This window comes from Dendrobium catenatum, unplaced genomic scaffold (assembly GCF_001605985.2).
Source record: "Dendrobium catenatum unplaced genomic scaffold, ASM160598v2 original_scaffold_211366, whole genome shotgun sequence".
Taxonomy (NCBI): Eukaryota; Viridiplantae; Streptophyta; class Magnoliopsida; order Asparagales; family Orchidaceae; genus Dendrobium; species Dendrobium catenatum.
Window position 1 is genome coordinate 587,284 of NW_021529777.1, and position 22,063 is coordinate 609,346.

At 37.2% G+C, this 22,063-nt stretch overlaps 1 protein-coding gene across 2 annotated transcripts; it reads right to left on the reverse strand.

The window, feature by feature from the left end:
• Positions 1–943: 943 nt before the first annotated feature.
• Positions 944–19,295, reverse strand: LOC110092622 (squamosa promoter-binding-like protein 18). Of its 2 annotated transcripts, none has more exons than XM_020817262.2 (4): positions 18,740–19,295; positions 17,654–18,342; positions 2,232–2,338; positions 944–1,760 (listed from the first exon to the last, which is right to left on the reverse strand). In XM_020817262.2, the coding sequence occupies exons 2-4, from the start codon at positions 18,079–18,081 to the stop codon at positions 1,090–1,092; spliced, it is 1,206 nt and encodes a 401-aa protein (XP_020672921.1). In that variant the 5' UTR covers positions 18,082–18,342; positions 18,740–19,295; the 3' UTR covers positions 944–1,089. The 2 variants fall into 2 exon arrangements, with proteins under 2 accessions (XP_020672921.1, XP_020672920.1); XM_020817261.2 differs by having other exon boundaries at positions 2,208–2,338.
• Between the last annotated feature and the right edge of the window lie 2,768 nt (positions 19,296–22,063).

The window sequence follows — 22,063 nt, forward strand, 5'->3', positions numbered from 1 at the left end:
AGATGACTCATTTGATTAAAATAAAACCAAAGTAGATTTGCCACTTTAGTTTTAATTATCCACCTTTTTTATTGTTCCGCTACATATTTTAATGATTTCTTAAATTTTCTTGGGATTTTGGGTCCCTCGGCCATTGCAGCTTGAATTTTTTTTGGGACATTTAGGCCAATTAAGGCAAACTCACACACACAACGCATACCATAGACTCGAATTTTGGACCTTTTAGTTGGAAGCCTAAACTCTCAACCAATAGGTCAAGGAGAGTTGTGTTGCAGCTTGAATTATTCTTCGTAATCTTAGCTGGTATGAGCTGAGCCGCTGCTTATTGGCGAAGTGTAGAAATTAGCTCAAGATAAATGATCATTGACTCTCATCCTACTTATAACGGGTTTGTATTTGTAAGTATTTGCTTTTAAATTTATGTTACTTTTTCAGATCAATACCCGGAAAAGGTTAAAGGTTAATTTGTGCAATATCTTATAATTTAACGAAAGCCATTTAAATTTAGAGGCCCTACCAATTAAAATCGATAATTTTTTATTTTTCAGAATGTATAAATATATGAGAATAGTCATCAAAATGTATATAAATATATATATATATATATATATATATTCTAATTAAAAAAAATATTTATGATGTTTTTTAAATATGATGTAAAATTTTAAATATTATATAAATAAATATTAAAATTTAAAGATTAGTTGTGAAAACATATAAAATTACGTAGTAAGTACATAAATGTCCTGAAAGAACATATGAAAATTTTGAATTTTACAATTACTAATCTCTACTAGCTCAGTCTTTTTTTCGTTGTCAACGTAATAAAACTTTTAAAGCCACAGGTGGGACAACAAATTTCTTCAAATTTATGCATTGAATTTGCACGATCAACCCGCCACAGCATTCACCGAAAGCAGAAAAAGTGATGGAACAAGAGAAATGACAGCAAAATGGTTACGTAATGAGAAACAATGAACAGAACTTCAATCCATTCTAAAAATTAGTAATCTTTGAATAGTCAGAGGATTAAAAACACAAAGAAGCTAAGCTGACGAGAAAGGGATTCCAGCATTAAAAATATGTGATCTATTGCCACGAGAAGTGGAGAGAATGTGAAGCCTCGTCAGAAGGTCCTTCATCCCCAACATTGAATATATTCTGGCAATGGAGATGAGCTTCACTAGCATCTGAAACCAGAACAGTGCTCAAATGCTCATTCTCAACTCGAGTTGAACATGAAAACCCAGTTGGTGAGACATTATCGGAAGCTGCTTGCGAGCGAGAATACCGTTGTAGACTAGTAGAACTATACTGCAGACAAGAGGGCAGAGGCTGACCCATTGGAATCCTATCGACTGGCACCATATGGCCCATATTGATGCCTGAAGTCTGGTTGGAGGATGACAGAAGAGAGAGAGCACAATCAGAGTCGAGAACTGGAGGTAATCCATCTGAGAATATAATCTTGTGTCTACTGCTCTCTGCTGCAGATGAGATGGTCTTTGCAGTCCTGCTGTTGAGAGCCATATCATCATCACCATCGTGGAGGAACGATAACCGCTTGCCTTCTTTGAAGCTCCGATTGAAACAAGTAGTGAAATTTTGTGGCGGTGGTTCCTGTACCCTGTCCATGAACTGCATCGATGGTGGGTTGTGGTGGCTGTATAGTGAATCTTCCTCACTTTTGATGATAGGACTCCAGGATGTGTCTGCTGCAGCACTTGGAAATATTTGTGGGTACGACGTAAACCTGATTTCTGCAACGAAGGAGAAAGTTCTCAAAAGCATGTTAACTCGATGAATCTAGATCATGCATTACACAGATCCTGTTTCTATATTTTGATGTTTTGTGGTGTACTATTTTTTATAAATATTACGATCTTTAAGTAGTCATAAAATAAAGATGGGTTGAGGAGCAATCTAAGTCCAACCCAATTTGATGACTCAATGGGGCGGACCTGGACTAGCAAGGGCAATTCCCCACCTTGAATCCACTCATGCCCACAGGATCGTGTTGCATTGCATTTACAATAAAATACTCATCTGATCTACACTCTACCATGCTTGCTTTCAAATATTTTGGTGAAAATTGGCATCCAGTAGTGTGGCATTATCCATGTATGTACTTCCAAGACTAGATGAATTAATTTTGAAGGTAGCTTGAATGATTATAAGAAAAAAGTAGATAGCGTTTACAAGCATACCGTGTTGATTTGGAAACAAGTTACCAGAATTTATGCAGTCTGGTTGTGGCTTCCTTCGCCGCCGATTGTGCCCATCAAGACGTTTTCTGCAGCTTCGCTTAACTTCATCAAACTCCACAAGCAAGTGGAACCTGTCAAGGAGACGACAAAACTAAAAGATACATCAGTGGTTCAATTTCCATGAAAAGACAATCATTAAACATGAATCACATTTATAGAATAACCGACATAGCCTGCAATCTTATCCCAACATGCATGAATATGAATATGACCACAAAACTAAATATACAAGCCCCTTACACCTAATTATGGGATATATGGATTTAAAAAAAAAAAAAAAAGAGAAAAGAAATGCATAAATCTTAAGGCAATGCTTTTCTTTTTTCTCAACAGATTAAAATCAGACGATAAATTTTCTTTGTTGAAAACATGGATCTGGAGGGGAAACCATTTTATTCACCAAGAGTAAAATATAATATTACAAATTAAGAGAAGCAGACGAAAAAGAACGTTCTAATTTAAAGCAAAATGCCATATAACCGAGTCTGAATGTTCACATATCAAATACCATATTAGATGAGAGGGAAAATAAGATCAAGATTTCAGAAGATGCAGAAAAGGTCGGTCGAGAAAGTTGCAGGATGATTAGGATGTTGTAGCGCAAAATCTATGAAGTTGAGTAAAATTGGAGGCGAGACAGGTTTAAAAGTTAAAGAGAAAAGGCATATATGCCGAGAGTTGTTCAAAATTTTTTAGAAAGCTTCTCTATCAAAGTCAATAAACTCCCTGCCAAATGATGTATTGCCAAGCAGCTCAAGTGTTAGCCTAGACCCAACTGTCTATGTTGGCCCCACTTTTCCATAACCGGAGCAAGTTCAAATACTTGATTTCACATAACATTTTTCCTTCAATTCATAGCAGAGCATTTTCTTCTATACAGGGGATGTCATATGTAAGTTAAGTGGAACGACGAAAAGGAGAATAATAAAAGAAAATAGAAGAGCTTGTAGGAGAGCTAGAGAGAGACTAGAGAGATATAACAAAATGAAGAAAGAGAAAACTACATCCACCTTCTGATAATGACTGTTTTATTTCTTAAATGAAAGAGTAATTTCCACCTCTCCAAAAAAAGAAAAAAAAAATTTCCACCTCTCCAATAAAAATCTAGATTAAACCTAATTTTTCATAGCCTCAAACCCTTGCTTGACATGTTTATTCGGACATATTTTTTGAGTATCACGTGAGTGATGTGAAATCAAACTGGACTCTAAATGAAGGGGATTTTGGGGAATCCTGACACATGTTACTGATGAAAAATGGCTACAGGGAAATATAAGCTCTTTGGCTTATGTCCATTGAGAAGAAGATGAAGGGATGTTGTAATGCCAGCAAAAAAGTAGAAAACTTTAGCTACTTTTCTACCCATGTGATGCTCCTACAATAGTAGATATAAAATTATAATAATGGAGGAAATGAGAAAGTAAATGCCTATGACCAACAAAGAATCAATCACAACAAAGGACTAATCTCAAAAGAAGATTCATTCACCCGCCTCAAATGGTTGAACACTTCAGAACTGGCTTCTGTGGACATTTTAGCATCTATGGGCATTCTTCCCAAGAGAAGTTCTCATTCGTGGTTTTAAAAACCAGATCAAACCGGACGGTTCAACCGGCTAAGCCATGAACCGGTCGGCTGGCCAGTTCGATTAACTCTTAGAAATAGTTTTGAATCGAACTTGAAAAAAACCGACCACCAGGCCAGTTGAACCGGCGCCGGTTCTCAAGAACCACACGGTTCTAGAAATGATGGGTTTGAGCCATAGATTTTAGATCAAGCGACTAAGTAAACTCAATCAAGTAACATAATGAAATTCAATTGATGAGGACATCGACAAACGCTACCGACATGTTTATCGCCGGCGAAACCGCAGATCGACGGCCACGATTCAGCGCCTCTACTTTTGATTGAGATGACATGATGTATTTTATTATTGTCTTGTTTGATTTACTGTTTTCCCATTTTACCCCTGTGGGGAGTTATGTTTCTTTGTAGCCCAGAGGGCAAATTTAAGTTCTTTTTTATTTTTTTTCACTTTTTATGAGTCAGGACCTTATATATAGTGGTCTCTTTGTTACTCATTTTGAGTTATAATGAATATTTGAATGAAATTGTGATTTTCAGTCTTCTTCTTCTTCTATCCTTTCTTAGCATGAAAGCTAGGAGAAGGGTGAGAGCTCAAGGGGAGCAAATCGGCAAGGCCCAAACCAGTCGTTGGAAGATGTCCTCGACTCGTTGGTTTCTTCTCTTTATTTATATATTGTTTCTCCTCATCTCCACCATCACTCCATCACCAACCCGACGGCAATCCATAGCACATCCCTCGATCCAAATTCCAACAATTCCCTATTGGATCAGAAAGCGCATTCCTCGCCAAATCATCCCACAAACTCAACATCAAGTTATCCACTTAATACCGTCCCTTTGACTCATCGAGTAAAAAAAGACTTACCAGTTGGCTCGTGGCGCGCTCAAAGAAGACATAACTCACCTCGCCGCACGCAAAGGATAAGCTTCGGGAAAACACATTAAACATCAAACCAAGACAATATAAAAATATCATCTGCAGCTCATCTCAATCAATAAAGTCGACCGTGAGGCGTGCTCGGCCCACCTCGAGACCTTTGGCTTTCGTCCGATTCTGCGCATTCATGTTCTTCTTGCCGACGCTGAAATGCTGCGCCCGAACGGCCAGTAAAACAATTCGTATTCCGGTTCAGTCCACACGCGAGTCTTGTTCGACCTGTCGCATCCAGTCCATTTGCACATTTCATACCTATGTCTACTTTCTTACTTTGATGCATTGAGGTTAGTGACTTAAGACGCGCGAGTCACGCGTCCCATTCAGATACCTGGTAGGCAATGCTACTCGGGCTAGACGACACATCCCCGCGCAAGCGCAGCCTCTCAACGCCTCAATCTTCGACTTGGCGGTCACACTCTGACCTCACCAGTCGACCCTTTGGCCCTACTCGACATGTAGGGGAGGCACTCACGCCTCACAAGAGCCCCTACTTCCCCACCCGTCCACAGCAGCCCACCCGTCCACTTCCCTTTGCCGCCGCCATTGAATCCGCCGGCCACTCCCTAGCTCCGGCCGATACACCCAACCGGCCACCCCCACCTCAACCGGCCACCCCATCCCAACGGCTATTTTGAATTTTGAAATTTGAATTTTCAAATTTCAAAATCTTTCCTAATTTGGAATTCCAAATTTGGAAAGTTTTTCATGACAAATCCAATTTCAATTTAATTCAAATTGAAATCTTCATTCCATCGCCACATCATCACCTCCAAATGGAAACCTAGCTCTCTACTAAATTCCCTCTCCTCCTCCTCATCTTGCCGCCGGCCCTAGCATGGACTCCCCCATTGATTGCCCCATTTAATGCTACTTCTAATTTGAAATTCAAACGGATTTCAAATAAATTTCCCCTCCAAATTTACTTAATCCTGAATTTAATTTCAGGATTGGAATTAATCCCTCATTCTTCCCCTATTGGCCGCCGGCCTTGATTGGGATTAATGCCCATTAATTGCCACTTTATGGCATTGATCATATGGGGTTTGAAATTCAAATTCTAAGTAACCTCCCTCCCAAATTAATCAAAATCTGAAATAATTTCAGATTTGGTTAGATCTCTCCCTCTCCCCTCATCTAAACCAACTCCCTTCCCCATAACCCGCCGCCCCACCCCTTCTCCCACCTTGGCCGAGCCTCTTCCCCCCATCCTCCTTGGGGTATCATTGGATGTTCACAACCTTTGGGATCAAGAGAAGACGACGATCCTCTTCAACATCCACTTCAATGTTGAATGGCGGATCCGGAGCTTGAGTGGGGTCTTGTGTTCAACGCCGACGGGAGCATCAACATTCTACGTTCACCTTGTTTCGACGTAGGATTTGAAGACGAGACAACCGTGGAAGAGTATTTGGAGAGAGTCGTTTCGATCCTTGCGAGCATCTACAACCGACAATTTTCAAAGCACACGTGGAGCCTTGACGGTCACCTACGTCTTCCATCCCCGCCGGCTACTTTTCCTCCGACGAGGTTCCTTGGCGCCCTTTCTCTAGTGGTAACTTCCGTCATCGCTTGGATCTTCTATCTCCGCCAAAAGTCCACCAATCTTTGAGTGACATGGCCCCAAGGTGAAATTCTTGTTGTTAAACGTTGGGTTTTGTTATTGTACTTTGCATATGAAATTCGCCTAGAACTTTGAAAGATTCGTTTTGGTTAATCTTGTTTGCAACTCTTTTGCCTAAGCAAAGTAACGTTTCTAAATCTTAACTCTATCTTGCATGATCCCATAAAATTATAAAAAGCAAACTTTACAACTCTCTTTTTAATTTTGAACGTAACTCCTAGTAGTTTCACATCATCAATCCTCCAGGCTGTCATTCATTTCGCTTGCTCAAGAGTTCGTGTATGCATTCTCGTCCGCCTTCCTCTTGCCCTTACCTATCACTACCGTTGGTGATTCACTAACTAGACAACGATGAACTCGATGACGATGAGTAAAACTCAAGCTGGTAAGTTTTTTTTAACCCTAAATTTTAGATTCTTAAAAAAACTTTGATTTTTAGCTGTGCAATTAACATTTTTACCTGCTATCGTTGAGCAAATTAATTTTTCTTAGCATCTACATTAGCAAATGTTAGCAAGCCATGTCCTGCTCATCATCGCATCACTTTATCTTGTTATACTCCAAGTTGCTTCATCCAAGGATACCTCGTAGACTTAGGGTGAGTATTTGCCTAAAGGGATAAATTGGAATCCACCTTAGCTAATAGAGGGCTTTGTGTCGTATTGATCATATCATATTGATTCATATCTCAAGGATTTAACGCCATTGGGGAGCATACGAGTCATGATCGTAACCGCAATACAGTGGAGCCATTGGACCAAACCACTAGGTCAGGGTCGCGATCGTAATTGTTGACCATATGGAGCTATCTAGGCAAAGCACAGGTTCTTTGCGGAGTCATCCTGCCAAACCACCGATGAGAGGACCAATGTCACGTTCTTACTGGCAGGAGACTGTTCGAGAATGAATTCAAGTGATATTGTCGACCAGATATTAGTTCTTTGTGAGTTGAAGTTATATTTAAATTTGTCCACCTCGGCAAACTGTTGCAAATGATTGATGGATTTTTTTTAAGCATTTTGATAGTTAATTTAAATTTTAAAAATTTCAGGTTACGATATTTTCTTAGAGTTTTGAATTTTCATGGGCATTTTGGAGATATTTAATTGAATGTTTGTAGTCCCCTCCGGTTAAGATAAATATTCAATACGGCCATTATCGAGATATTCAAAGGCAATTTTAATTTTATTGGTTGAACATTATCGACTCTGTTTGCTTATCGATAGAGGATTAGGTTCATCGTAGGCTTTATACCTTATCGGCCTTGAAGGACTAATATTAATGCATTAAAACAAATATTTCGGTCGACACCGTGACCGTATATTTATTTGATAATTCGAGCCGTGTCAACTCCAATATACTCACATAGAAAGATCAGGCTCTAATTTGGATTTATTATTTGACCCGCATAGCATCCACAGACGTCACGTATGTACCCATAACATGCTTGTCGGGGCCCATGCAAGTATTTATGGAGCATTTTTTAAATTATTTGTTGAACCATGTTGACTCTATCTAATTGTTGACAAAGGATCAGGTTTGTGGTAGGCTTTCTGCCTTTATTAATAAATTTGCTTTATAATAAACCTTGATGGCTGAATATGATTATAAAATAAATATCTTAGTCAAAGATGTGACCGTATATTTGTTTGATAGTTCAAGTGGTTGATGCCATTATCGTATATTTGTTTGGTAGGTTAAGCCATGTCGACTCCTATCTAATCACATAGAAGGATCGAACTCGAACTTAAATTTATAATTTGACCCGCGCATCATCCTTAGATGACGCATGTGTACTCAACATGCTCGTCGGGAACCATGCGTATATTTTGGGGGCATTTTTATAATTATATTTTAAATCTTGTCAACTCTGTCTAAATGCTGATAGAGGATTGGGTTCGTAGTAGGCTTTATATCATTTTAATGAATTTGCTTCACAATAAGCCTTAAAGGCCTAATATGAACATATAAAATAAATATCTCAGTCAACTCTATAGTCGTATAATTATTTGATAGTTCGAGCAGTCGATGTCGTAACTATATATTTATTTGATAGTTTGAGCCGTGTTGACTCCTATCTACTCGGAAAGAAGGATCATGCTTTATTGACCTCCAAAATAGATAAACAAAATCAAATTAAAAAATATATATACACATTTATACCTGCTCAACCTCTGCTGAAAAGACCAGAAAATCAGCAGAAATCTCGATTCGGCACCGTTCTCGTCATTTCCCTTGAACCCCACTGCCAGCTCTTCTACTCGTCGCTACTTGCGTTAATAAAATAGGAAACTTCTTCCCACTGGAAGCCCCTCCCCTGGTTGCAAACAGGGCTGACCGGGAGGCGTGAGCGAGATGTCGATTTGGTCTGTCGTCCTCCTCATTATAGTCCTCCTAGAATCCAACGCATTTCGTCGGAATACATCCTGTCTTTTCACCCTTGTAGTCCTATGCATAGTAAGTACTATAGCCCCAATCATGGTTATTTATAAAATCAAACTTACTATAATAGAATCTATTATGCATAATAGATGATGATTACACGATTAACGCTTTTATCATAGACTATTCTTAGACTTACTATAGGGATAATCTAAAACTACCTACCAATGGAGTAGTATGATGAATACATAAAAGATTTTGGGGAAAGGTATCAAACAATTGAAAAAAAAAAAGAAGACTATGCCGTCGTTGTATCGAATATGAATCAAAGCAAGAATAAGTAATCAACATCTGTAATAGAGGGGTATAGTGTTGAAGCTACCTATCGATGAAAGGCAGGCACTAGAGTGACTTTCACTCGGGAACAACTCGTATTCCTATTCTTCTCTCCAGCATACCATTTCTAGTTTATCAAAACTCATTCTCTTGATAGCAACGCCCATGAAGACTAGTGAAAGAAGCTAATCATCATGTTTGTTTTTCATATCTTTGAGATTGTTGCAACTTAGTTCTTTATTGTTGATATTCTTGCAACATGTTTGTTTTTCATGATTCAAAATATTATTGTTTTAATTATTATTTCTCCTAACATATTTTGGATGCATTGTTTTGTTGTTTGTGTGTACTAACGTTTCAGGGAAATCATACTCTGGACTGTTGAAGACTTCAAATCAGATCAGTTTAGCGACCATTGTAAATGAAGTCTGTAATTTTTCATTTTATTGAGTCTGAGAGAGTGTGATTGTAATTGAGTAATTATGAACACACACACGAGGTAAGAGATTAAAACTTGAAATTTTTAAGTTAATCGTACTGTACGAATTCACTTCGTACGGTACGATTTGTTCAGTTATTTTTTCCATCGAGCAGTCAAACGAACATTAATGACATGAATCATTTAAGAAATTGTGTTGTTGTTGAGCAGTCAAACGAACATAAATGAAAATTTTTCTATGTATGAATCGTACTGTATTCCAGAGTATGAAATGGACGGGTTCCAGGTCACGTAAAAAGAATTTTTCTAAGTATTAAGCGTACTGTATGAACATAGTTCGTACATGCATTTCAAAGTACGAAATGGACGGGTTCCAGGTCGTGTAAAAAGAATTTTTCTAAGTATGGATCGTACTGTACGAACAGAATTCGTACATACATTCTAGAGTACGAAATTGTGAGGTCCATTTTTGTCCCGATCTTTCGTCCCTACGAACTTGATATTTTTCATAACTGATCGTACCGGAGGATGTCGTCATTGTACGTACGCCGATCAGAGTACGAAATTGTGGGGTCTCTCTTCGTCCAGACGAAGTTGAAAAATTTAACTGTTCGTCCCGGACGAACTTGGTTCGTACCGGACGATGATCATGTACGAATTGGTTTCGTACCAATTCACAACAGGTTCATACGCAATAGTTTTTGAACTATTCGTACGTACAAAATACGATCGTACTATACGATTGTGTACATTCAAAATTGAAATTTTTAGTTTTCTGAACGGTTTTTCGTGTCTTGAGTATAAAAGTCCACTAAAACTAACGTGAAAAAGTCTTTTCTTCATGATTTTTCAAGGGCAATTGAAAGAGTGAGTGTGAGAGAGTATTGAGAAATATTTCTTACTAGTGGAATGTGAAGGATTCACAAAGTTACTCAAAGGTAAGGATTTCTGTGTGATTTATGTTTTTCACTCTTCTTCTTGTCTTTCTAGATTGCTCGTGAGAAGATCTTTGAAAAAGATTCAGTTCTCTGCCGATACTTGGAGAGTGTTAAAGGACGACGATTATATGCCGACATTTGGAGAGTATGAACAGCCGACTGTTCTCTGCCGACACTTTGAGAGTGTGAAAGGATGACGATTCTCTGCCGACACTTGGAGAGTGAAAGGACGACGGTTTTCTGCCGCATCGGGGATTAGAAGAAGAGAGTTTTGTAAAAACTTCTCTGTCTTATTGTGGGGGCAAAATGAGAGACACTTTTTGTAATAGTGCAATACCTGAAGAGGAAGTCTTCAGGGAGTGGATATAGGTCGTGTTTGACCGAACCACTACAAATCTGTGTCATTTAAATTTTCGCATTTTATTTACTGCAAGTTTTTATTCTGTGGTTGAAATTTTTATTTTTAAATATTATCAATTAACTTGCTACGAATCTTTAAAGGTTTTCAATTTTAAAATCCAAGAGTAATTTTTAAAATTACCAATTCACCCCTCCTCTTGGTTAGCCTTGGGACATTGGCTTAGGTTTAATAACCTAATAAAGATTCAACAAATGGTATCAGAGTTTTATTTCAAAACCATAAGTTTAAACAACATTTTGAAAAACGAGCATGACTACTTTTAAAAATCAAAACACAGCCGAAGGGTACTCGATCACTAAACCTCTATTATTTGACAATATCCCTTTCGATTTTTTGAAAACATGCATGTCTACATTTTACAGTCACGAGATTATCATATGTGGATCTTAGTTCAAGAAGGATATACAAAACTAACTAAATTAGTTGATAGTATTAGAGTTGACGCACCCTTTGTAGATTGGACTGTAGAAGAACATGACTTAACACAACTTAATGCAAAATATTTAAGCAGCTTCTTTTGTGCACTTAAGTCAGAAGACTACATGCGAGTTACCACTTGCAAAAGTAGAAAGGATATATGAGAAACTTTATATTACTTACGAAGGGACAAATAAAGTAAAACAATCTAGATTAAACATCTTGTTACATGATTATGAATTGTTTCGCATGAAACCTAATGAATACATTTCTGAAATGTATACAAGATTTACTCAAATTGTCACTTCTTTACATGCATTGGGTAGGGAACTAACAAACGCTAAAATGGTTAATAAAATTTTTCGTTGTTTGCCTACTGCATATGAAACTAAAATAACTGCTATTACAGAGTCTAGAGATTTAAATGTTTACTCAATTGATAATCTTCTTGGTTCACTAATAGCCTACGAGCAAGGAGTGAGTCAAAGGAAAATTGATGCAGGTGAATAACGAAAGGAGAAGAACATTGCACTGAAAATAGAGTCGGAGAGTGATCTTTTACAACCTAAGAATGAGGACGACATTGCCTTACTGACTAGACAATTTAAAAGTTTTCTTAAAAGGAGACGCCAATAGTAGAATATAGGTAAGTTTAATAAGAATGTTAAGGTTTTTAATGATGTAATTTGCTACAAATGCAGAAAACCTGGACACAAAATCGAAATGCCCAAACCTAAAAGCCACTCATAACAAGGAGAAGGTAGAAGAGAAACCAAATGTGAAAAATGGCAAGAAGAGATTTCAAAGAGCATTTTGAGCAGACTCAGCTTCGGATTCATCAGAAACAGAAAAAGAGGAGGAAGTCACCAACTTATACTTAATGACCGATAATCTTGATCAGTCATATCAAAAAAAGGTATATGACTTGACCTATAATGAATTGTTAGAAGTTTCTGAAAGAATTCATGATGCATATAGAAAACTAAAGAAAATGCATTCTACTCTGAATTTAGAATTGCAAAAATTACAAATAGAACACGAAATTTTTAGGAAAGATCATGCATGATAGATAACAACCACATTAGTTTAGTTGATGAATTTGATGACTTGAATAAGAAGAATGATACTTTAAAATCATTCTATGTTTAACTGGAAAAAGATTTTAAAAAGTTTAAAGATGAATCAGAGAACATAGATCACTAGTTAAATTTTGATAAGAATATGCTAGAAGATTTGAACACATTTTTGAAATTGAAAGTGCAAGCTCTTGAGAAAAATAGGAAACCACCAACATTTGAAGATTTTACTAATCTTATTTTGTGGCTAAAATTTTTAGAACACAGGAAGAATCAAAGTTATTATAGAAAATTAAGAAAACCGTTTCCTGAAGTAAAATGCTTTTATTGTGGGATAATTGGACATATAAAACACACTTATACTTTACATAGAAAAACTCATTTACTGTGGAAACCAAAGATGCATAAACTTAGTACGAAATTGTGGGGTCTCTCTTCGTCCATACGAAGATGAAAAATTTTCTAACTGTTCGTCCCGGTCGAATGTGGTTCGTACCGAACGATGATTGTGTACGAATTGGTTTCGTATCGATTCACAACAAGTTCGTACGCAATAGTATTTGAACTGTTCGTACGTACGAAAGATGATCGCACTATACGATCATGTACATTCAAAATTGAAATTTTCTGTTTTCTAGATGATTTTTCGTGTCTTGAGTACAAAAAGTCCACTAAAATTGACGTGAAAAAGTCTTGTATTCGTGATTTTTCAAGGGCAATTGAAAGAGAGTATTTGAGAGAGATTTTTTGATAGTGGAGTGTGAATTGTTCACAAGGTTACTCAAAGGTAAGGATCTTTGTGTGATTTGTGTTTTTCACTCTTCCTCTTATTTTTCTAGATTAATCGTGAGAAGATCTTTGAAGAATATCCAGTTCTTTGCCGACACTTGGAGAATGTGAAAGAATGACGGTTATCTGCCGACACTTAGAGAGTGTGAACAGCCGACGGTTCTCTGCTGACACTTGGAGAGTATGAAAGGACGATGATTCTCTGCCGACACTTGGAGAGTGTGAATAGCCGACAGTTCTCTACCGACACTTGGAAAGTGTGCAAGGACGACGGTTCTTTGCCGACAATTGGAGAGTGTGAAAGGACGACGGTTCTCTGCCGACACTTGGAGAGAGAACAGCCGACGGTTCTCTGCCGACACTTGGAGAATGTGAAAAAATGACGGTTCTCTGCCGATACTCGGAGAGTGTGAACAGCCGACGGTTCTCTGCCGACACTTGGAGAGTGTGAAAGGACGACGGTTCTTTGCCGACACTTGGAGAGTGTGAAAGAACGACGGTTCTCTGCCGACACTTGGAGAGTGTGAACAGCCGACGGTTCTCTACCGACACTTGGCGAGGGTGAAAGGACGACGGTTCTCTGCCGACACTTGGAGAGTGTGAAAGGATGACGTTTCTCTACCTCACCGGGGATTGGTGGAAGAGAGATTTGTAATGGCTTCTCTGCCTTGCTGTGGGGGCAAAAGGAGAGACACTTTTTGTAATTGTGCAATACCTGAAGAGGGAGTCTTCAGGGAGTGTCTCTTTTAAGGGAGTGAATGTAGGTCGTGTTTGACTGAACCAATAAAATTTTTTGTGCCGTTTAAATTTTCGCATTTTATTTACTGCAAGTTTTTATTCTGTGATTGAAAAATTTGTTTTCAAATATTATCAATTAACTTGCTACGAATCTTTAAAGTTTTTCAATTTTTAAATCAAAGAGTAATTTTTATAATTATTAATTCACCCCCTCTTGGTTAGCCTTGGGACATTAGCTTATGTTTAACAACCTAATCAAGATTCAACAAACCCAGTAGTAATTGATCGAGTGCCCGAACCCTTAGATCCTAGGTGAGCAGGTGGCATATTTGAGGGAGCAAATGGATGTTACCACCTTTTTTTAGGAGAGTAAGGGTGGCAGCAGGAGATGTCTCATCAGGTCGCCCATTGTATAGACATGCAGGAAAAGCAGCACAACTACTCTTCTCAATTCAATGAAGCATTTGTTGGGATATTAAAGAAGAGTCCACTTATAGAGATGTCCGACCAACTCCATTTCGCTCTAGCCCCTACATACAACCCATTTGTTTGGCACCCACTGGTAGCAATAATAGATGATGAGGAGGAGGATTTTGATTGATCCTCATTATTGTTTTTCTTTGTTTTGCTTTTCATTATTTACTTGAGTAGTTGAGTGTGTGTGTGTGTGTGTGTGAGAGAGAGAGAGAGAGAGAGATGATATGGTTGGTTGTTCTTTTTGCTTTCTTTATTTTTCATTTTCCTTTGCTTGGGAGGTCCCCATTGATTGCATGTGATAGTTGTGATTAATATTAGTTATACTTCTTGTGATTAGGTGGTGCATGTGTGCACATGATATTGTAGTTGTGGATGTAGTAATTTCATTTTAGTGTCTTCTCTACTAGCTATCATTTATAATGAAAAGGCATGATTAATTCTTGTTTACAGTCTTGTGTTTTGTTTAGTATTATTATTCATGCACTTTATAAAGTTTATTGTTTATGTTAGTGAAAATTTCATTAATTAATTTTTTTATTTTGATTAACTGTTGAAACGTCCTCCAAATATTATACTTTAGTAGTTAATTTAATCAAAATAAAGAATATATATTAAAAGTTATTTAAAATTAAGAATAATACAAAAATATTGTTGTTCAATTGAATGAATAAATAACAATAATTTCTAATTTGAAAATCATCACAATCAACTAAGAAAAATTATCTAAGTTAGTACTTCAATTTTAAACTTAAATACTACAACATTTAAAAGCCCTGACAGTTGGTACATAGTTGGATAACTAAATTTGGAAAAAGGAAGTACTTAAATTACTTTATAAAACTCATTATGAACTTGCATATAAAAGTAGTACATTTGCACAATCCTTACATAATTCTAAATTAGAGTTTCTTAAAGGAAGAAAGTTAATTAAATATTTAAAAATTATTACTTTAGCACAAGAAAAGATGTGAAAGAAAAAAATCATATTTAGGAGATTCTACTTAGGAAAGCTTAGGAGATGTCACTGACATTAGTCCAAAATACTTTATTTATTAGTATCTTCACTTTTCTTCTGCAATTCTCATTCTAGACAACATACAACCTTGATTTTCGTTGGTAGGATAATTTTTGTAGCTAGAAGTAGGCAGTACTAGAACTATTGTGTAAACCATAACACTTCCTCATCGAATTGACACTCTCTCATAAACATTTTTATTATTTGATCGACACATGCACTTGCATTTGTAGTGAGAATTTATACTTGAATACACATTAGCTTAGACTAATGCAAACAATCCGCATTCCCAGTACCCCATCAAAATGCATGAGCAAACATGAGTAGGGAATATATTGAATACTTTCAAGTTTATTCCGATTAACAGCACATCATTGACAGATCTGCAATTGCTTAATCAGGCAATTAGTCAAAAAATAGTAGAAATATGACATTGAAAACACGAATCAAGAAAAAACTTTGCAGCTTTGCTTACAATTTATCAGTACAATAAAAGCACATAGAGTTCACCAGAATAATTTAAAGTAAGCATGAATGTGCTACAACTTTTGTTAAACTATATGAACTACCCGAGCATGATTTAAGTTTTCTTTGAAACTCCTGTTGGTTGCATCTTACAAAATTTTACATGGACAGACTAGAGCGAATGTGGTTATCAAAGTAGAACTAAATCTAGGCACATGCATGGTTCCGCCTGGCTTCAAATTCTCCAGAATTTGGAACTGAATTAAAACAAATTGTCCAAAATTGTTTGAAACAAACCTGGCAGTGCAACAATTAAGCAAAACGAAACTTAACAGTTTATTTCAGTTCAATATCTATCTGATCTTTGGTTTGGGGTTGGAAGCTGAAAAAAAAAAAAAAACCTAGGTTTTGTATAACTTTAGTCTGGTTTTCATTGGTCTTTTTTGGCATGATTTAGTTCATTTTAACATAGTTTAGATATAGACGACATTTTGTGACTCATAAATTTAAGATCAACGCAGTAATTTCAACTAGACGGCTCAAAGTAGATCTAACAATCCATGGTTTTGTTCGGTTTCATTTTATTCAATTTCCACACAACCAATAGCTTTATGTAATGCAACAAATCATAATGATGATATTTTTCTTAGTTTCCTTACGAAATAACCCGATTGCAAGGAATGTTTGATTTTTGAGTTACAATGTAACTTTTTATTCAATGCATGATAGAAAATCAATTTAATAGACAGTCAGGATAAATAGGACCAAAAACGACAGCATCAGAAGAAGGCAGTTCAAGGTTGTAAATGCTAAAAAGTAGGGGCTCGAATCCTAATAATTAGATGTCTGTAAAAAACTGACAAGAAATGAAAACCAAAGGAAAAGCACACATATTTCTGTGAACAAGATTAAACGAGAATTTTATCCTTCCAAGAAACTAAAACCACCTGAGCAAAAGCAATGAAAAATAGAAGTGGAGAAGATTAGGCAGAGATATATTGTCCCCTAAAGAGAAAAATCAGGTGCCAGAAGAGAACAATGAAAAGCAAAAGTTAAAACTGAAAGCTTGTGAACTGAAAGAACAGACAAATTTAAGGCCCACCAAGGAGCCAGCTATCACAAATATAACTTCAAAGACAAAAGTTAAATAGAAATTTCCAGGTCACTCTCACTAGCCTATGAGGAAAGAAGTTAATTAGATTTATTTAGTTAAAAATAATAAAAGCACATATAGAACTAATACATCACCTGAAAAAAAAAAAAACGAAAGCGTGCAAAACAAAAAGATGTCAAGATCTCCGAGTGAAAGAAAACACGGAGACGTTTTGTCTCAATAATAAATCTCTCAAAATTAACTCCATTTTCAAGAAATTAATCCATAAATAATGCATAAAGGAGCAGAATAATGCTTGTTAAAAACCTGGTCAGGAAAAGCCAACATGCGTAAGAGGAGATATAATTCTATATATCAAACTAGAAACTTAAAACAAAACCAAGAAAATCCGACATGGATAAGAGATTTCAAAGCACTTAGCAAGTAGGAAGCCGAAGCTCCTATTTTCCTCGTATTTTCAGCAAGCAAAACAATTCAACTGCCAGAATTGCAGGATCTTCAAATCATAGCCAACAAAGATTGATGATGGCAAATTTATAAAAATATTAATAAGTTCTAAATGAACCAAAAAAAAAAAAACTGCCAATAGCAACAAATGTTCACCAAAGTAATGCAAAATTCTCAGTTACATTACCTGCTACATTGCTGGCAGAATCGCTGCTCCTGGCCACCAACCAAAACAATAGGAGTCTTAGAGTGTACCTCGCAAACTTTGTGCCTCCTGTGATACTCCCTGCAATTACTAAGATCATTTCTACACCCATCTACAAGGCATGAGACCTTCTGGCTTCCGCCAATTGGGGCTCGGGGCCTCTTCAATGAGCTTGATGAGACGGGTGACTGCGGCACCATCGTCGAAGCTCTTTTCTCTTCCTTCCACTTGTCAACCAATCCAAAATCTCCCAAACCCCCAAGCTTGAGATCAACTGAGCAGTCAATGCCTCCTGACTGCCGCCCTGGAGTGTTTTCACTTGAAACAATCACTGAGCTTAAGTTTGCCTCACCAGCATTTTGCTCAAATTCTGATAAATCCCAAGGAGGCATCTTCAAATCCCACTCCATTAAAGCAACCAACTTTGATTATCTGCCCACCTAGCTAACTTCCTTATACACACACACACAATCTTTTTCAGTGCTTCTTCTTCAAGCACTTTTATTTTGTTTTACTTTCGTTTTTGAAAAAACTGCCCCCTTTTTCTTTTGTCCATGTCTCCTCTTTCAACGAAAGCTACTTACGGGGACAAAATACTCACTTCTTCTCACCCGCCAAGTGCATACAATAACTAACTATCCCCCGACACCGTAAATTTTCAAGAGATTGAGCTGCACAGGACGAAAATTGTCATTAATGGATATCAACAACTAAGAGAAATACACACTACTTTGAAAACACAACTCGACTTGTTGGAAGTGGAAGTGGAGCAAGGATGAAAGAATGAAAGCAAGTGATGTGCATCAAAATCAGAAAACCATTCTTGAAACAATCGTTAGGCTATACGGCAAAACTGAGCAGACAAAAAAAGACGTTCTTTTCATTGAGAACCGGAAGAGTTGCCTCGATAAGAAAAAACCCATAAAAAAATAAAAGAACAGGGGATGAAAACGCAGCAACGGTCCCCGGAGAAGAAGAAATGGGGAAAGTGAAAATGTAAGGAAAAGATGGATAAAAAAATGGGGAGCCGACCTAAAACCCAGGAACTGGAGAGCAGTCAGTACTTACCAAGATAACAGGAGCAGCTGGAGGAGACGAGAACACCGATTTGGGGCTTTCTAACCATTCAAATCCTGATGACAGTGATTCCATTTGAAAACGCAATAAATGTGAAGGGAACAGAGGAGGGTCGAGAGGCATCACATCTTCTGTTCACCTTACCATCAGAAGAAAGATAGCCACCCATTTTTTAATTCATTAACAAATATCTTTCGCCAGCACAGTAGATGCAGATTGTGAGCGCGCCGCTTAAGCTGAAACTGTTGTAATCAACAAGGAAACATTAACCCCCAACAATGATTTATAAGTATAGTGTGTTGTTTATGATGTATATGAGAGAAGGGAGTAGATGCGGAGGCGATTATTATGTCTTTGATTTGTTTCTCTTTTTAGGGCTCAGTGAAGCTCATATGAGAAAAAGGTAGCAAAACTGTACGTAGCAGCAAAAAGCAACGGAGTTGGAGAATGATGCAAAATAAGAGCAACGGAGTTGGAGGATAAGTCAAAATAAGAGAGGGAAAGAGTGAGAGAGGAAAGAGACGAAACGGAATTTTTTATTTCAAACTTTTCGACGAAGGCAAAAATAAATGGGTCTGTACGTAGGTAGAATATAAAGGTTTTGTTCGTGTACTAGTGTTGGACTTAAGTTGCCCGTATGCATCCAATGTGGCCTAAGCGCATTAGCATATCTTGCTAATCATTTCAACCTCAAAGTAAGCTGGACCCTTAAAACGGATCAATATACATAAATAGAAATGATTAAAAGATATGAAGATCTTGACACTATGTTTCAATTTATTAAAGTTATTTGGCACATTCTTTCAGTACTAGGTTATTTGGCACTATGTTTCAAATTATTAAAGTTATTTGACATCGTGAACTTTTGCACTGCTGGGGTTTATTTTTTGCTTCCATCTTCCTTTTTGCCCGCCTCCTTGAGCCCTTTCACTATCGCCGTTTGATGGATCCCTCCTATTTTCCTCCCCTCCATAACTTTTCTCTTCCCTCTTCTTATGCTAGACCTTTGAATCCCTTATGTTGGGACCGAATCCTTGCGAGCTCACTTATCCCTTATGAGTTCTCTATTTCTCCCTTCCATACCCTAGATGAAGTTATTAATTTCCCCTCTAAAGACATAAATGATGCTAATCAAGAATGGAATCTTGCTCTTGCCGATTATTCACTTGGGAAGCGTCTGTTCTATGAGGTTTTGCTCTCGGGTGTTAGAAAACTTTGGAAGCTCAAAGGTACTCTTAAGCTCATTTCAGTGATAGGTTTTTTTTGTTCAAGTTCTCTTGCTCCGAGGACTTTGAAATTGTTTGGTCAAAAGGTGTTTGGTTTGTGTTTGGCAAACCTTTCATTTTTCAAAAAATGGTCTCCACACTTTAGCCCAAAAAGAGAAGAATTTACCTCTGTGCCAATTTGGTTCAAGATGCATTATTTTCCCTTGTGTTGTTAGACAACGGTTGGGATTTCTAAAATTGTTGGATATTCACTAGTTGTTGATGCCCTCACAACCTCAAAATTCAGTATGCCAGGGTATGTGTTCAAGTTGACCCTTGGGCCCCTTACCCTGAAATTATTCCTATCTCTGTTGAAGGTAATATCTTCAACCTCAAAATCCAATAAGAATGGCACACGCCCCTTTACTTTATCTGTAACTCCCTAAACAACCCTGCAGCTTATTGCCCCTCTAATCCGAACCATAAACCTCAACCAACCTCCAAGCTCCAAAGAGGGAGAAGTACAAGTTGCAAATCGAGACCGGCTTCTCAAAATACTAAAGGTATTCTCCCTTTACCTAATAATGTTCTTCCTACTGGCGATACAGCCCTCCACTCTCTTAGAAATATTGATAATCCCCCAAATCAAATTCTCCAAACTTCTGATCCTACAACCAACACCAACCCTATCGAGATTGGTGCTAGACCCATTCAAGACTTAAACTCACCTACCATGGTTGTTTCCTCCTCCTCAGATATTATGCCTACCCCCAAGGATACCACAACTTCAAAATATATATCTGAACCCTTCAAGTTTCCTCAAACTCAAATGCTTCCCCTTCATAGGAGCCGGAAGAGCAAGCTTCTGAATTGCAACATAATCAGTACACTCAACATAATCAGCAAAATGATCAAGCAACCAATACCCTATCTTCCTCCTCAAAGCCACCTCAAGCCTCTTCGAAGGGTGCAAACCAACCACATATAAACACAAGATCTAAGGGCACTAGAAAATGTCCTAACTCCTCACTAAAAAATCCATGACCCATCCCACAATTGCTGCCTAGAATACCGGGGGCTTCAATAACCCTGATAAGGTTTTTTGTTGCAAGAATCTTTCACGTGTTTATGACTTGGACATGTTTTGTCTTCTTGAAAATAGAATTCTCCTCTTTAACATTAATGACCTTGTTTTCTATGACTCACTTTATCTTTGATAATGAATCGAGCTTCAATAATTTTGAGCTTGCATCTCCTTGGCAAATCTAAATTAAATGGAATTCAGATAAAATCTTCTTTTCTCCTACCTTCTCATCTAATCAAATGATTACGAACATTATTACCTTTGGATCTCAATAATATTTTTTTCTCTCTATTATTTATGCATCTAATTCTTTTGAAGAACACTCTCTCCTCTAGAATGATCTTAGAAGTGTGGACCCCAATACTAACTTGCCTTGGGTGGTGTTGGATGATTTTAATTATTGTCGTTACCAATCAGAGAAGGTCGGTGGTAATGAGATTGTTGGGTCTAGGTTGGCCCCTTTCAATTTACTTATCTTTGACACTAACCTTTTGGAAGTCTCATCTACATGCAATTTTTACACTTGGTTTAATCAAAGAACATAATCTTATTCACTCCAAACTTGATCGTGTCCTCTCCATTGACATGTGGTTCAAAGCCTTCCCAAACTCCAACTATAAAGTGCTTAATAGCTTGATTTCTTGTGATATCCTACTTATTCTCAAGATAAATTTAGTGAAGTATGAAAATCATATGTTTGTGTATAAAAACTATTAGTGTAAAATCCTAGAATTTTGGGATTCTCTCATCTCAATTTTTTCCACTCATTCCATGTGAAATCTGATTCATATATTATATAATAAGATCAAATTATTAAAAGAAAACATCCAAGCTTAAAGCTGGGAGTCCTCTAATTATATAATGGCGAAATGTGTCGATTTGTCCTCTCAACAACAATATGCCAATAACTTTTTGATCAAGACCTGCTTAATCTATCTGTTTGTGAAAGATCTAAGAAAATTAGTGTTGATCTAGCTTATCATAACTCCTTATGGGCTTCCTGGACTGTACAAAGATCCAAAGTAA